The 17,500-nt window shown below is 43.1% G+C and overlaps 1 protein-coding gene across 1 annotated transcript in view; it reads right to left on the reverse strand.

Annotated features, from left to right (window-relative positions):
• The window catches only part of patj (PATJ crumbs cell polarity complex component), a 186,977-nt gene that overhangs the window by 98,529 nt on the left and 70,948 nt on the right, over nt 1-17,500 (reverse strand). Inside the window, exons 19-20 of the mRNA XM_070554394.1 lie at nt 16,594-16,803; nt 14,938-14,991 (exon numbers count right to left, since the gene is read on the reverse strand). Coding sequence (XP_070410495.1) covers nt 14,938-14,991; nt 16,594-16,803 — 264 coding nt within the window. The remainder of the gene's footprint in view (nt 1-14,937; nt 14,992-16,593; nt 16,804-17,500) is intronic.

Here is a 17,500-nt window from a genome sequence, read left to right on the forward strand (position 1 = left end):
TCCGGTGCAATGCGAATCGGGTGGCAGACCAAGGCGGGAGCCTTGGCGGTCCAATCCCCGGACAAGAAAACTAGTTTTTGGGACATGGAACGTCACCTCGCTGGCGGGGAAGGAGCCGGAGCTTGTGGCAGAGGTTGAGCGGTACCGGCTAGATATAGTCGGACTCACCTCGACACATTGCATTGGCTCTGGAACCCGAGACCTGGAGAGGGGTTGGACACTCTACTTTGCTGGAGTTGCTCCGGGTGAGAGGCGGAGGGCTGGGGTTGGCTTTTTGTTAGCCCCGAGACTCTCTGCCTGTGTGTTGGGGTTTACCCCGGGGGACAAGAGGGTAGCTTCCTTGCGCCTTCGGGTCGGGGAACGGGTCCTGACTGTTGTTTGTGCTTATGGGCCAAATATCAGTTCAGAGTACCCACCCTTTTTGGAGTCCCTGGGACGAGTGCTAGATAGTGCTCCATCAGGGGACTCCATTGTCCTGCTGGGGGACTTCAATGCTCACGTGGGCAATGACAGCTTGACCTGGAGGGGTGTGATTGGGAGGAACGGCCCACCTAATCTGAACTCGAGCGGTGTTTTGTTATTGGACTTCTGTGCAAGCCGCAGTTTGGCCATAACGAACACCATGTTCGAACATAAGGATGCCCACCGGTACACTTGGTACCAGGGCAGCATAGGTCACAGGTCGATGATAGATTTTGTAGTCGTATCATCTGACCTGCGGACGTATGTTTTGGACACCCGAGTGAAGAGAGGGGCGGAGCTGTCAACTGATCACCACCTGGTGGTGAGTTGGATCAGATGGCAAGGGAACATGCCGCGTAGACCTGGCAAACCCAAACGCATAGTGAGGGTCTGCTGGGAACGCCTGGCAGAAGAACCTGTCAAGACAGTCTTCAACTCCCACCTCCGGCAGAGCTTGGACCACGTCCCGAGAGCAGTGGGGGACATTGAGTCCGAGTGGGCCTTGTTCCACTCTGCGATTGTCGAGGCGGCTGTTGCTAGCTGTGGTCGTAAGGTGGCCGGTGCCAGTCGTGGTGGCAACCCCCGTACCCGCTGGTGGACACCAGAGGTTCGGGGAGCCGTCAGGCTGAAGAAGGAGGCCTACAGGGCGTGGCTGGTCTGTGGGTCTCCGGAGGCAGCAGACAGGTACCGGATAGCCAAGCGGGGTGCAGCAGTGGCAGTTGCCGAGGCAAAATCTCGGGCGTGGGAGGAGTTTGGTGAGGCCATGGAGAAAGACTATCGATCGGCTCCAAAGAGGTTCTGGCAAACTGTCCGGCGCCTCAGGAGAGGAAGGCAGCAACTCGCTCACACTGTTTACAGTGGGGATGGGGAGCTGCTGACGTCAACTGAGGCTATAGTCGGACGGTGGAAGGAATACTTTGAGGAGCTCCTCAATCCCACCAATGCGCATTCCGAGGAGGAACCAGAGCTGGGAGGCCTGGGGATGAACTGTCCGATCTCGGGGGCAGAAGTTGCTGAGGTAGTCAAACAACTACAAAGCGGCGGAGCCCCGGGGGCGGATGAGGTTCGTCCTGGGTATCTCAAGGCTATGGATGTTGTAGGGCTGTCATGGTTGACACGTCTCTACAACATTGCGTGGTCATCGGGGGCAGTTCCTAGGGAGTGGCAGACCGGGGTGGTGGTCCCCATCTTTAAGAAGGGTGACCTGAGGGTGTGTTCCAACTATAGGGGGATCACACTCCTCAGCCTCCCTGGAAAGGTCTACGCCAAGGTACTGGAGAGGAGGGTCCGATCGATAGTTGAATCTCAGATAGAGGAGGAGCAATGTGGTTTTCGTCCTGGCCGTGGAACTGTGGACCAGCTCTATACCCTTACAAGGGTGATGGAGGGGGCATGGGAGGTTGCCCAACCAATCCACATGTGCTTTGTGGATTTGGAGAAGGCTTATGACCGTGTCCCCAGGGGCACCCTGTGGGGGACGCTCCAGGAGTATGGGGTGGGTGGCTTTCTGTTAAGGGCCATTCAGTCCCTTTACCAGAGGAGCGTGAGTTTGGTCCGCATAGCCGGTAGTAAGTCGGACCTGTTCCCGGTGAGGGTTGGACTCCGCCAGGGCTGCCCTTTGTCACCGGTTCTGTTCATCACTTTTATGGACAGAATTTCTAGACGCAGCCGTGGTGTGGAGTGTGTCGAGTTTGGTGGCAGGAGAATCTCGTCTCTGCTTTTTGCGGATGATGTGGTCCTCCTAGCTTCATCCAGCTCTGACCTTCAGCTCTTGCTGGGTAGGTTCGCGGCCGAATGTGAAGCGGCTGGGATGAGGATCAGCACCTCCAAATCTGAGACCATGGTTCTCGACTGGAAAAGGGTGGCTTGCCACCTCCGGGTCGGGGGAGAGGTCCTACCTCAAGTGGAGGAGTTTAAGTATCTCGGGGTCTTGTTCACGAGTGAGGGTAGGAGGGATCGGGAGATCGACAGGCGGATTGGTTCGGCGTCTGCAGTGATGCGGACGCTGAGCCGATCTGTCGTGGGGAAGAGGGAGCTGAGCCAGAAAGCCAGGCTCTCGATTTACCGGTCGATCTACGTCCCAATCCTCACCTATGGTCATGAGCTTTGGGTAATGACCGAAAGAACGAGATCGCGGATACAAGCGGCCGAAATGAGTTTCCTCCGTAGGGTGGCCGGGCTCAGCCTTAGAGATAGGGTGAGGAGCTCGGACATTCGGGAGGGACTCGGTGTAGAACCGCTGCTCCTCCGGATCGAAAGGAGCCAGTTGAGGTGGTTTGGGCATCTGGTCAGGATGCCTCCTGGACGCCTCCCCGGGGAGGTGTTTCGGGCATGTCCTGCCGGCAGAAGGCCCCCGGGTCAACCCAGGACACGTTGGAGAGGTTACATCTCCAATCTGGTCCGGGAACGCCTTGGGGTCCTGCCGGAGGAGCTGGTGGACAAGGCCGGGGAGAGGACGGCCTGGAGCTCCCTAATTGGGATGCTGCCCCCGCGACCCGGACCCGGATAAGCGGATGAAGACGAAGACGAAGTGTTATTTACACCAATCAGACATCCAGACCTGTTATTAATAATATTGTGTTATTTACACCAATAAGACCTGTTATTAATAATATTGTGTTATTTACACCAATCAGACCTGTTATTAATAATATTGTGTTATTTACACCAGTCAGACATCCAGACCTGTTATTAATAATGTTGTGTTATTTACACCAATCAGACCTGTTATTAATAATATTGTGTTATTTACACCAATCAGACCTGTTATTAATAATATTGTGTTATTTACACTAATCAGACCTGTTATTAATAATATTGTGTTATTTACACCAATCAGACCTGTTATTAATAATATTGTGTTATTTACACCAATCAGACCTGTTATTAATAATATTGTGTTATTTACACCAATCAGACCTGTTATTAATAATATTGTGTTATTTACACCAATCAGACCTGTTATTAATAATATTGTGTTATTTACACCAATCAGACATCCAGACCTGTTATTAATAATATTGTTATTTACACCAAGCAGACCTGTTATTAATAATATTGTGTTATTTACACCAATCAGACCTGTTATTAATAATATTGTGTTATTTACACCAATCAGACCTGTTATTAATAATATTGTGTTATTTACACCAAACAGACCTGTTATTAATAATATTGTGTTATTTACACCAATCAGACATCCAGACCTGTTATTAATAATATTGTGTTATTTACACCAAGCAGACCTGTTATTAATAATATTGTGTTATTTACACCAATCAGACCTGTTATTAATAATATTGTGTTATTTACACCAATCAGACCTGTTATTAATAATATTGTGTTATTTACACCAATCAGACCTGTTATTAATAATATTGTTATTTACACCAATCAGACCTGTTATTAATAATATTGTGTTATTTACACCAATCAGACCTGTTATTAATAAAATTGTGTTATTTACACCAAGCAGACCTGTTATTAATAATATTGTGTTATTTACACCAATCAGACCTGTTATTAATAATATTGTGTTATTTACACCAATCAGACCTGTTATTAATAATATTGTGTTATTTACACCAATCAGACATCCAGACCTGTTATTAATATTGTGTTATTTACACCAAGCAGACCTGTTATTAATAATATTGAGTTATTTACACCAAGCAGACCTGTTATTAATAATATTGTGTTATTTACACCAATCAGACCTGTTATTAATAATATTGTGTTATTTACACCAATCAGACCTGTTATTAATAATATTGTGTTATTTACACCAATCAGACCTGTTATTAATAATATTGTGTTATTTACACCAAGCAGACCTGTTATTAATAATATTGTGTTATTTACACCAATCAGACCTGTTATTAATAATATTGTGTTATTTACACCAATCAGACCTGTTATTAATAATATTGTGTTATTTACACCAATCAGACCTGTTATTAATAATATTGTGTTATTTACACCAATCAGACCTGTTATTAATAATATTGTGTTATTTACACCAATCAGACCTGTTATTAATAATATTGTGTTATTTACACCAATCAGACCTGTTATTAATAATATTGTGTTATTTACACCAATCAGACATCCAGACCTGTTATTAATAATATTGTGTTATTTACACCAAGCAGACCTGTTATAAATAATATTGTGTTATTTACACCAATCAGACCTGTTATTAATAATATTGTGTTATTTACACCAATCAGACCTGTTATTAATAATATTGTGTTATTTACACCAATCGGACCTGTTATTAATAATATTGTGTTATTTACACCAGTCAGACCTGTTTTTAATAATATTGTGTTATTTACACCAATTGGACCTGTTATTAATAATATTGTGTTATTTACACCAGTCAGACATCCAGACCTGTTATTAATAATATTGTGTTATTTACACCAGTCAGACCTGTTATTAATAATATTGTGTTATTTACACCAATCAGACCTGTTATTAATAATATTGTGTTATTTACACCAGTCAGACCTGTTATTAATAATATTGTGTTATTTACACCAATCAGACCTGTTATTAATAATATTGTGTTATTTACACCAGTCAGACATCCAGACCTGTTATTAATAATATTGTGTTATTTACACCAATCAGACCTGTTATTAATAATATTGTGTTATTTACACCAGTCAGACATCCAGACCTGTTATTAATAATATTGTGTTATTTACACCAATCAGACCTGTTATTAATAATATTGTGTTATTTACACCAGTCAGACATCCAGACCTGTTATTAATAATATTGTGTTATTTACACCAATCAGACATCCAGACCTGTTATTAATAATATTGTGTTATTTACACCAATCAGACCTGTTATTAATAATATTGTGTTATTTACACCAATCAGACCTGTTATTAATAATATTGTGTTATTTACACCAATCAGACCTGTTATTAATAATATTGTGTTATTTACACCAAGCAGACATCCAGACCTGTTATTAATAATAGTATTGTGTTATTTACACCAAGCAGACCTGTTATTAATAATATTGTGTTATTTACACTAAGCAGACCTGTTATTAATAATATTGTGTTATTTACACCAATCAGACCTGTTATTAATAATATTGTGTTATTTACACCAATCAGACATCCAGACCTGTTATCAATAATATTGTGTTATTTACACCAATCAGACCTGTTATTAACAATATTGTGTTATTTACACCAATCAGACCTGTTATTAATAATATTGTGTTATTTACACCAATCAGACATCCAGACCTGTTATCAATAATATTGTGTTATTTACACCAATCAGACCTGTTATTAACAATGTTGTGTTATTTACACCAGTCAGACATCCAGACCTGTTATTAATAATATTGTGTTATTTACACTAAGCAGACCTGTTATTAATAATATTGTGTTATTTACACCCATCAGACCTGTTATTAATAATATTGTGTTATTTACACCAATCAGACCTGTTATTAATAATATTGTGTTATTTACACCAATCAGACATCCAGACCTGTTATCAATAATATTGTGTTATTTACACCAATCAGACCTGTTATTAATAATATTGTGTTATTTACACCAAGCAGACATCCAGACCTGTTATTAATAATAATATTGTGTTATTTACACCAAGCAGACCTGTTATTAACAATGTTGTGTTATTTACACCAATCAGACATCCAGACCTGTTATTAATAATATTGTGTTATTTACACTAAGCAGACCTGTTATTAATAATATTGTGTTATTTACACCAAGCAGACATCCAGACCTGTTATTAATAATATTGTGTTATTTACACCAAGCAGACCTGTTATTAACAATGTTGTGTTATTTACACCAATCAGACCTGTTATTAATAATATTGTGTTATTTACACCAAGCAGACCTGTTATTAACAATGTTGTGTTATTTACACCAGTCAGACATCCAGACCTGTTATTAATAATATTGTGTTATTTACACCAATCAGACCTGTTACTAATAATATTGTGTTATTTACACCAGTCAGACATCCAGACCTGTTATTAATAATATTGTGTTATTTACACCAATCAGACCTGTTATTAATAATATTGTGTTATTTACACCAGTCAGACATCCAGACCTGTTATTAATAATATTGTGTTATTTACACCAATCAGACCTGTTATTAATAATATTGTGTTATTTACACCAATTAGACCTGTTATTAATAATATTGTGTTATTTACACCAATCAGACCTGTTATTAATAATATTGTGTTATTTACACCAATCAGACCTGTTATTAATAATATTGTGTTATTTATATTGTGTTATTTACACCAAGCAGACATCCAGACCTGTTATTAATAATAATATTGTGTTATTTACACCAAGCAGACCTGTTATTAACAATGTTGTGTTATTTACACCAGTCAGACATCCAGACCTGTTATTAATAATATTGTGTTATTTACACTAAGCAGACCTGTTATTAATAATATTGTGTTATTTACACCAATCAGACCTGTTATTAATAATATTGTGTTATTTACACCAATCAGACCTGTTATTAATAATATTGTGTTATTTACACCAATCAGACATCCAGACCTGTTATTAATAATATTGTGTTATTTACACCAATCAGACCTGTTATTAATAATATTGTGTTATTTACACCAGTCAGACATCCAGACCTGTTATTAATAATATTGTGTTATTTACACCAATCAGACCTGTTATTAATAATATTGTGTTATTTACACCAATCAGACCTGTTATTAATAATATTGTGTTATTTACACCAAGCAGACATCCAGACCTGTTATTAATAACAATATTGTGTTATTTACACCAAGCAGACCTGTTATTAACAATGTTGTGTTATTTACACCAATCAGACATCCAGACCTGTTATTAATAATATTGTGTTATTTACACTAAGCAGACCTGTTATTAATAATATTGTGTTATTTACACCAAGCAGACATCCAGACCTGTTATTAATAATAATATTGTGTTATTTACACCAAGCAGACCTGTTATTAACAATGTTGTGTTATTTACACCAGTCAGATATCCAGACCTGTTATTAATAATATTGTGTTATTTACACCAATCAGACCTGTTATTAATAATATTGTGTTATTTACACCAAGCAGACCTGTTATTAACAATGTTGTGTTATTTACACCAGTCAGACATCCAGACCTGTTATTAATAATATTGTGTTATTTACACCAATCAGACCTGTTATTAATAATATTGTGTTATTTACACCAGTCAGACATCCAGACCTGTTATTAATAATATTGTGTTATTTACACCAATCAGACCTGTTATTAATAATATTGTGTTATTTACACCAATCAGACCTGTTATTAATAATATTGTGTTATTTACACCAATCAGACCTGTTATTAATAATATTGTGTTATTTACACCAGTCAGACCTGTTATTAATAATATTGTGTTATTTACACCAATCAGACCTGTTATTAATAATATTGTGTTATTTACACCAATCAGACCTGTTATTAATAATATTGTGTTATTTACACCAATCAGACCTGTTATTAATAATATTGTGTTATTTACACCAATCAGACCTGCTATTGATAATATTGTGTTATTTACACCAATCAGACCTGCTATTAATAATATTGTGTTATTTACACCAATCAGACCTGTTATTAATAATATTGTGTTATTTACACCAATCAGACCTGTTATTAATAATATTGTGTTATTTACACCAGTCAGACCTGTTATTAATAATATTGTGTTATTTACACCAATCAGACCTGTTATTAATAATATTGTGTTATTTACACCAATCAGACCTGTTATTAATAATATTGTGTTATTTACACCAAGCAGACATCCAGACCTGTTATTAATAATAATATTGTGTTATTTACTCCTCCTTGAACCGTCACCTTATCGTGGTGGAGGAGTTTGAGTGCCCTAATGATCCTAGGAGCTATGTTGCCTGGGGCACTTAGTGCCCCTGGTAGGGTCTCCCATGACAAATTGGTCTTAGGTGAAGGGTGAGACAAAGAACGGTTCGAAGGATCTTTCATGGCGGTGAAAACGAAGAGTCGGAGTACCCGGCCCGGAGGGTTACCGGGGTCCCACCCTGGAGCCAGGCCTGGGGTTGGGGCCCGTGAGCGAGCGCCTGGTGGCCGGGCTTTCGCCCATGGGGCCCGGCCGGGCCCAGCCCGAACCGGATACATGGGCTCGTCCAACTGTGGACCCACCACCCGCAGGAGGAACATGAAGGGTCCGGTGCAATGTGAATCGGGTGGCAGACCAAGGCGGGAGCCTTGGCGGTCCAATCCCCGGACAAGGAAACTAGTTTTTGGGACATGGAACGTCACCTCGCTGGCGGGGAAGGAGCCGGAGCTTGTGGCAGAGGTTGAGCGGTACCGGCTAGATATAGTCGGACTCACCTCGACACATTGCATTGGCTCTGGAACCCGAGACCTGGAGAGGGGTTGGACACTCTACTTTGCTGGAGTTGCTCCGGGTGAGAGGCGGAGGGCTGGGGTTGGCTTTTTGTTAGCCCCGAGACTCTCTGCCTGTGTGTTGGGGTTTACCCCGGGGGACAAGAGGGTAGCTTCCTTGCGCCTTCGGGTCGGGGAACGGGTCCTGACTGTTGTTTGTGCGTATGGGCCAAATATCAGTTCAGAGTACCCACCCTTTTTGGAGTCCCTGGGACGAGTGCTAGATAGTGCTCCATCAGGGGACTCCATTGTCCTGCTGGGGGACTTCAATGCTCACGTGGGCAATGACAGCTTGACCTGGAGGGGTGTGATTGGGAGGAACGGCCCACCTGATCAGAACTCGAGCGGTGTTTTGTTATTGGACTTCTGTGCAAGCCGCAGTTTGGCCATAACGAACACCATGTTCGAACATAAGGATGCCCACCGGTACACTTGGTACCAGGGCAGCCTAGGTCACAGGTCGATGATAGATTTTGTAGTCGTATCATCTGACCTGCGACCGTATGTTTTGGACACCCGAGTGAAGAGAGGGGCGGAGCTGTCAACTGATCACCACCTGGTGGTGAGTTGGATCAGATGGCAAGGGAACATGCCGCGTAGACCTGGCAGACCCAAACGCATAGTGAGGGTCTGCTGGGAACGCCTGGCAGAAGAACCTGTCAAGACGGTCTTCAACTCCCACCTCCGGCAGAGCTTTGACCACGTCCCGAGAGCAGTGGGGGACATTGAGTCCGAGTGGGCCTTGTTCCACTCTGCGATTGTCGAGGCGGCTGTTGCTAGCTGTGGTCGTAAGGGGGCCGGTGCCAGTCGTGGTGGCAACCCCCGTACCCGCTGGTGGACACCAGAGGTTCGGGGAGCCGTCAGGCTGAAGAAGGAGGCCTACAGGGCGTGGCTGGTCTGTGGGTCTCCGGAGGCAGCAGACAGGTACCGGATAGCCAAGCGGGGTGCAGCAGTGGCAGTTGCCGAGGCAAAATCTCGGGCGTGGGAGGAGTTTGGTGAGGCCATGGAGAAAGACTATCGATCGGCTCCAAAGAGGTTCTGGCAAACTGTCCGGCGCCTCAGGAGAGGAAGGCAGCAACTCGCTCACACTGTTTACAGTGGGGATGGGGAGCTGCTGACGTCAACTGAGGCTATAGTCGGACGGTGGAAGGAATACTTTGAGGAGCTCCTCAATCCCACCAATGCGCATTCCGAGGAGGAACCAGAGCTGGGAGGCCTGGGGATGGACTGTCCGATCTCGGGGGCAGAAGTTGCTGAGGTAGTCAAACAACTACACAGCGGCGGAGCCCCGGGGGCGGATGAGGTTCGTCCTGGGTATCTCAAGGCTATGGATGTTGTAGGGCTGTCATGGTTGACACGTCTCTACAACATTGCGTGGTCATCGGGGGCAGTTCCTAGGGAGTGGCAGACCGGGGTGGTGGTCCCCATCTTTAAGAAGGGTGACCTGAGGGTGTGTTCCAACTATAGGGGGATCACACTCCTCAGCCTCCCTGGAAAGGTCTACTCCAAGGTACTGGAGAGGAGGGTCCGATCGATAGTTGAATCTCAGATAGAGGAGGAGCAATGTGGTTTTCGTCCTGGCCGTGGAACTGTGGACCAGCTCTATACCCTTGCAAGGGTGATGGAGGGGGCATGGGAGTTTGCCCAACCAATCCACATGTGCTTTGTGGATTTGGAGAAGGCTTATGACCGTGTCCCCAGGGGCACCCTGTGGGGGACGCTCCAGGAGTATGGGGTGGGTGGCTTTCTGTTAAGGGCCATTCAGTCCCTTTACCAGAGGAGCGTGAGTTTGGTCCGCATAGCCGGTAGTAAGTCGGACCTGTTCCCAGTGAGGGTTGGACTCCGCCAGGGCTGCCCTTTGTCACCGGTTCTGTTCATCACATTTATGGACAGAATTTCTAGACGCAGCCGTGGTGTGGAGTGTGTCGAGTTTGGTGGCAGGAGAATCTCGTCTCTGCTTTTTGCGGATGATGTGGTCCTCCTAGCTTCATCCAGCTCTGACCTTCAGCTCTTGCTGGGTAGGTTCGCGGCCGAATGTGAAGCGGCTGGGATGAGGATCAGCACCTCCAAATCTGAGACCATGGTTCTCGACCGGAAAAGGGTGGCTTGCCACCTCCGGGTCGGGGGAGAGGTCCTACCTCAAGTGGAGGAGTTTAAGTATCTCGGGGTCTTGTTCACGAGTGAGGGTAGGAGGGATCGGGAGATCGACAGGCGGATTGGTTCGGCGTCTGCAGTGATGCGGACGCTGAGCCGATCTGTCGTGGGGAAGAGGGAGCTGAGCCAGAAAGCCAGGCTCTCGATTTACCGGTCGATCTACGTCCCAATCCTCACCTATGGTCATGAGCTTTGGGTAATGACCGAAAGAACGACTCGGAGTAGAACCGCTGCTCCTCCGGATCGAAAGGAGCCAGTTGAGGTGGTTTGGGCATCTGGTCAGGATGCCTCCTGGACGCCTCCCTGGGGAGGTGTTTTGGGCATGTCCTGCCGGCAGAAGGCCCCCGGGTCGACCCAGGACACGTTGGAGAAGTTACATCTCCAATCTGGTCCGGGAACGCCTTGGGGTCCTGCCGGAGGAGCTGGTGGACAAGGCCGGGGAGAGGACGGCCTGGAGCTCCCTAGTTGGGATGCTGCCCCCGCGACCCGGACCCGGATAAGCGGAGGAAGACGAGACGAGAGACACCAAGCAGACCTGTTATTAACAATGTTGTGTTATTTACACCAATCAGACATCCAGACCTGTTATTAATAATATTGTGTTATTTACACTAAGCAGACCTGTTATTAATAATATTGTGTTATTTACACCAATCAGACCTGTTATTAATAATATTGTGTTATTTACACCAAGCAGACATCCAGACCTGTTATTAATAATAATATTGTGTTATTTACACCAAGCAGACCTGTTATTAACAATGTTGTGTTATTTACACCAGTCAGACATCCAGACCTGTTATTAATAATATTGTGTTATTTACACCAATCAGACCTGTTATTAATAATATTGTGTTATTTACACCAAGCAGACCTGTTATTAACAATGTTGTGTTATTTACACCAGTCAGACATCCAGACCTGTTATTAATAATATTGTGTTATTTACACCAATCAGACCTGTTATTAATAATATTGTGTTATTTACACCAGTCAGACATCCAGACCTGTTATTAATAATATTGTGTTATTTACACCAATCAGACCTGTTATTAATAATATTGTGTTATTTACACCAATCAGACCTGTTATTAATAATATTGTGTTATTTACACCAATCAGACCTGTTATTAATAATATTGTGTTATTTACACCAATCAGACCTGCTATTAATAATATTGTGTTATTTACACCAATCAGACCTGCTATTAATAATATTGTGTTATTTACACCAATCAGACCTGTTATTAATAATATTGTGTTATTTACACCAATCAGACCTGTTATTAATAATATTGTGTTATTTACACCAGTCAGACCTGTTATTAATAATATTGTGTTATTTACACCAATCAGACCTGTTATTAATAATATTGTGTTATTTACACCAATCAGACCTGTTATTAATAATATTGTGTTATTTACACCAATCAGACCTGTTATTAATAATATTGTGTTATTTACACCAATCAGACCTGTTATTAATAATATTGTGTTATTTACACCAATCAGACCTGTTATTAATAATATTGTGTTATTTACACCAATCAGACCTGTTATTAATACTATTGTGTTATTTACACCAATCAGACCTGTTATTAATAATATTGTGTTATTTACACCAATCAGACCTGTTATTAATAATATTGTGTTATTTACACCAATCAGACCTGTTATTAATAATATTGTGTTATTTACACCAATCAGACCTGTTATTAATAATATTGTGTTATTTACACCAGTCAGACCTGTTATTAATAATATTGTGTTATTTACACCAATCAGACCTGTTATTAATAATATTGTGTTATTTACACCAATCAGACCTGTTATTAATAATATTGTGTTATTTACACCAAGCAGACATCCAGACCTGTTATTAATAATATTGTGTTATTTACACCAATCAGACCTGTTATTAATAATATTGTGTTATTTACACCAGTCAGACCTGTTATTAATAATATTGTGTTATTTACACCAATCAGACCTGTTATTAATAATATTGTGTTATTTACACCAGTCAGACCTGTTATTAATAATATTGTGTTATTTACACCAATCAGACCTGTTATTAATAATATTGTGTTATTTACACCAATCAGACCTGTTATTAATAATATTGTGTTATTTACACCAGTCAGACATCCAGACCTTAGAGATGAAATAAAATCAACATTAAAATAATATTGTTTTTCATTAAAGATCAGTTCTGTGTTTACATGTGACATCATCTGCTCAGTTCTAACAGCTGAGCAGTGGGAGACAAGATTCAGATGATTTAATCTGATAATCCATCACCTGTGGGTTTAGTGCATTCACCTGATATTAATTATAAACAACAGCTCACTACTATCACTCTCTTTTACACGGTTTACTGGACCGACACACACGAGGTGCATAAAAACCCCACATGGGTAGAGGAAAACTACAAACAATGATGGGAACGACCAGAACCAGAACCAGCAGCAACCCTTCCATTAATTAAAGCCACGACAGCCAAACAGGAAGCAGAAGGTACACTAAAGAAAGCAGCGGTAACGGACCCTGCACAAGGGAAAAGCACGTAACGGACCGGGTCATGCACACAGAACAGCAAAAACACAAAAGATGGATGAAGGAAGCGATAGAAACAAGAAGACGTGGAAACGAAACCATGAAAGGAGACGATGGAGTATTTGCATTGGATCAGGCATGGGACTGCCATCAGCAAGGACGACGGCCAGTAGAGGGCGACACCGTCCTCTGCTGCCCGCAGATGAAAGAACACGGCGGTCTCTGAGGATGGCTAGAGCTACCAGCTGGAACGTTCAGGTAGAAACTATTTTTACTAAACGGTGTAAACAAGAACAGGAAAAGGGATAACGAAGACAAACACGGAAGGAATGTACAAAGAGTTTATGTGACTGGTGTTCATTCCACACCCCCAAAGTTAAAGAACGCTTCTTCTAGGTTGAATACAGCAGCTCCTTGTGATAGCAATAGCAGCTGTGGTGGAAACGTGTTTCTTTTACGAGATTACGTTTTAAGGGTGCATCTACAATCCTTGTTGTGTTCAGTTGTGTACTTTCAGAGGTAAAGGGGACGCACCATGACATCCGTCCTCCTCACAACACAGGCATAGAAGAGTAGACATCACACCGACCGCTACTGTCTGTGGTGGCCGCATTTGCACGTCCTACTTTTTATAAACTCTATGGTGAACAGGATGTTTTAGATAGGCTTTAGCTCCATGGAGATCTGGAGCGTCAAAGGAACGCGTTCATAAACCCGTTCCTGCACGTCAGAACGAACACACTCTCTTTATCATCCATCAGGCACAATACAAACGAGTTCAGTTCATGTTCACAACACAGACACGTTCACCAGCTATCGTTCAACGAACGAGTTCGTGTTCACAACACAAAGTGAATCTGACGAAATCCACTCAGATCTGTGGGTAAGAGCGGTTGATGAACGAGAGACCTTGAATGGTGGGTCTGATCCACCATCTGATTTGGAACCAGAACAGAATCCAGCCATCGTATTAGAGAGGATGTTCTCCAATGGCACCGGACCAGAGGACCTGAAGATCCCTTCAGTTGATTCTGATCAACGGGTTCAGCAGGTTCAGTTGTAGAAGACAAGGCCAGAGAGGACCTGAACCCTCCATCTGAGGGCAGAACCAGATCCTTTCAAGCGACCCAGCTCTGACCCAATTCCATACTCACTGTTCTACTTGTTCAGAACCACAGAGTCCAGCCTGATACAGATACCATCTACAAGTCTTAGCTGGACCTGAAGGTCTGGTCTGGTCTACTTTTGGGACGTGGCTTGTTGAGTTGGTTCCTAGTTACCTTTGGACTGGTAGACAGCTGAAGGTCCTCTCTGCTGGTCTCCGATGGTTCTGCCTACACAAGCAGAAAAGGAAGCTTTAAAAGCCAGAAAAAGCCTGATGTGAAAAGAGCCTGGTTCCTGAGTCTACAACTGGGCCGGAACTGTCAGCAAGAAGCAAATACACTGAACAAAAATTTTAATTCACCAGACATGCCACCCACTGAGCATGTTTGGGATGCTCTGATTCTGCGTCTACGGCAGCGTGTTCCAGTACCTGCCATTATTCAGCATCTTCACACAGCTACTGAAGAGGAGAGGATCAATGTTCCACAGGCCACAATCAACAACCTGATCATCTCTATGGAGACGGAGATGTGTTGCCCTGTGTGAGGAAAACGACGGCCACACCAGATACTGATGGGTTTTCTGCCCCACCAGCCCCCTTAAAGCAAAACTGTGCACATGTCAGGGTGTCCTTTTATTGTGGGCAGTTTAAGGCACAGCTGTACATTATTCATGATGTCATCAGCCCCTTGACATGCCACACCTGTGAGGTGGGATGGATCATCTTGGTAAAGGAAAAGTGCTCACTAACACACATGTAGACACATTTCAGAACAACGTCTGAGTCGTGACTGTTTTGTGTTTGTAGAAAAAGTTTCAGATGTTTGAGTTCAGATCATGAAAAATGGCAGCAAAAACAAAGTGTTGAGTTTATATTTTTGTTCAGTGTAAACTGTCCTTCAAGAACTAAATTTTATACCCAGACACCTTCAGGTCTACAAGTCACACTAACTAGTCACCGAGACCATTAGACCAGGACCAGGGGCCTCATTTATCAAGCTAGCTTACGCACAAAACGGTCGGAAAACTGCGTAAGCAACTTTCCACGCAAACTTTGGGATTTATGAAAGAAAACTTAGTGGAAAATGTGTCAACTTTAAGTTGACTAAGGACCTGGCTTACACACATGCTGGACATGGAGAGCACCTGCAGTGCTGCTGCTGAGAAGATACAGTTATGAAATCCTGCAGCATTATCACTTGTACCGCTTCGTTTTCACACAGAACAAGACCCCCTGCAACGAGCCGGCTTATGTACGTGCATGAGATCCACAAGGCACTTTGCATTGACCATTTATGGCAGAAAGTGGGCGTGTTGAGGGCGGGATGTGACGCAGAAACACCTGAGAACATTTCTAGGTAGAGTGTGATTTATGAAGCGGAGATTGCGTGCAGCTGTGTGTCCTCCATGTTTGATAGATCACACACCTGCTTGGCTTAACAGGGTGTCTGCAGATTTAAGGGAGCCAAATTTAAGACTTTTTAAGACTTTTTAAGGACCCGCGGATACCCTGCTTAAGTACATTTTTGTTGTTGAGCTTAAGTACGGTTTAGTAAGGATTCTACGCCATGTTTGATAAATGAGACCCCTGGCTTTAAATGTAAGAGTCTAGTGTTCCGGGTCTGAAAGGGTCTTTGGTAGGCATGTAGAAGGTCTGGGGTCTGAATCATGAAGTGGATCAGCAACAGCTAACAGGTCTCCAGTGCGGTACCAAAACTTTTAGGTTTAGATCCACTCGAAGGTTTAATCCTGGAACAGACTAAGATGTGAAGACTTGGACCTAAATAGGGGGCTTCCAAACAGCCAGGAAGGTCTGGACCTGCTGAACCTACCACCAGAGGCTTGCGGATGCCCAGATGAACAGTACCGGGAGGGGCAGACTTCAGAACCTCCACAGCTTGGGCCAGGGTGAGAGAGTCTAGCTGGGTGCTGTTGACCGACACAAGTAAGTCACCAGGGAGCAGGCCGCCATGACGCTCTGCTGACCCACCAGGGACCAGAGACCGGATTACCATAACGCACCCGCCAGGGTCCAGCGGGTCCTGAAAGATCAGAGACGAAAAACGGGTCATTTTACCATCCAAAGAATTTCTTAGTTCTGTAACGAACCAACTGCCGATAGGCCTGCAGTGCTCAGCATAAATGAGTACACCCCCTTTAAAAAGTACTTACTCAGCAGCTCAATGAACAAAAGAAGCACTTCCAGAATGTTCAGGGTTAGGGTTAAGGCCGAGTTTTAGTGAACACTTGTGTAACTCCATAAGAAGACATCAATCAACCTTAGATCACAACATCTTCAGTTTTATTAACATCGGTTGAAGCAGAAATGAATTCAGCCCACAAAAGAACGACTACATCTAGTATTTTGTGGCCGCCGTGGTTTTCAGGCACAGCAACAAGTCTTCTAGGCATGGAATAAACAAGATGGCGACATGTCGCATCATCCATCTCTTAAGAGTCTGGATGCTGGACGTAGAGTGATGATCAACTTGCTGTTAAAAGTCGTCATTAGCATTTTTTACCGCATACGTCACACGTCACCTGACCAGGAAGCAGAACATCCATGTGTTAGGAGATGGTTTTGGGCCGCTGCTGTGAAAGAAGTGAGGCGCGAACCGGAAAAGCTTCTGCCGATCACATTTCCACAACGGATTATGAAAGAACGGATCATCATCATCATCCTCACCATCATTATCATCACCATCATCTTCCTCATCATCATCTTCCTCATCATCCTCA

Source organism: Nothobranchius furzeri, chromosome 8 (genome assembly GCF_043380555.1).
Source record: "Nothobranchius furzeri strain GRZ-AD chromosome 8, NfurGRZ-RIMD1, whole genome shotgun sequence".
NCBI classification, from domain to species: domain Eukaryota; kingdom Metazoa; phylum Chordata; class Actinopteri; order Cyprinodontiformes; family Nothobranchiidae; genus Nothobranchius; species Nothobranchius furzeri.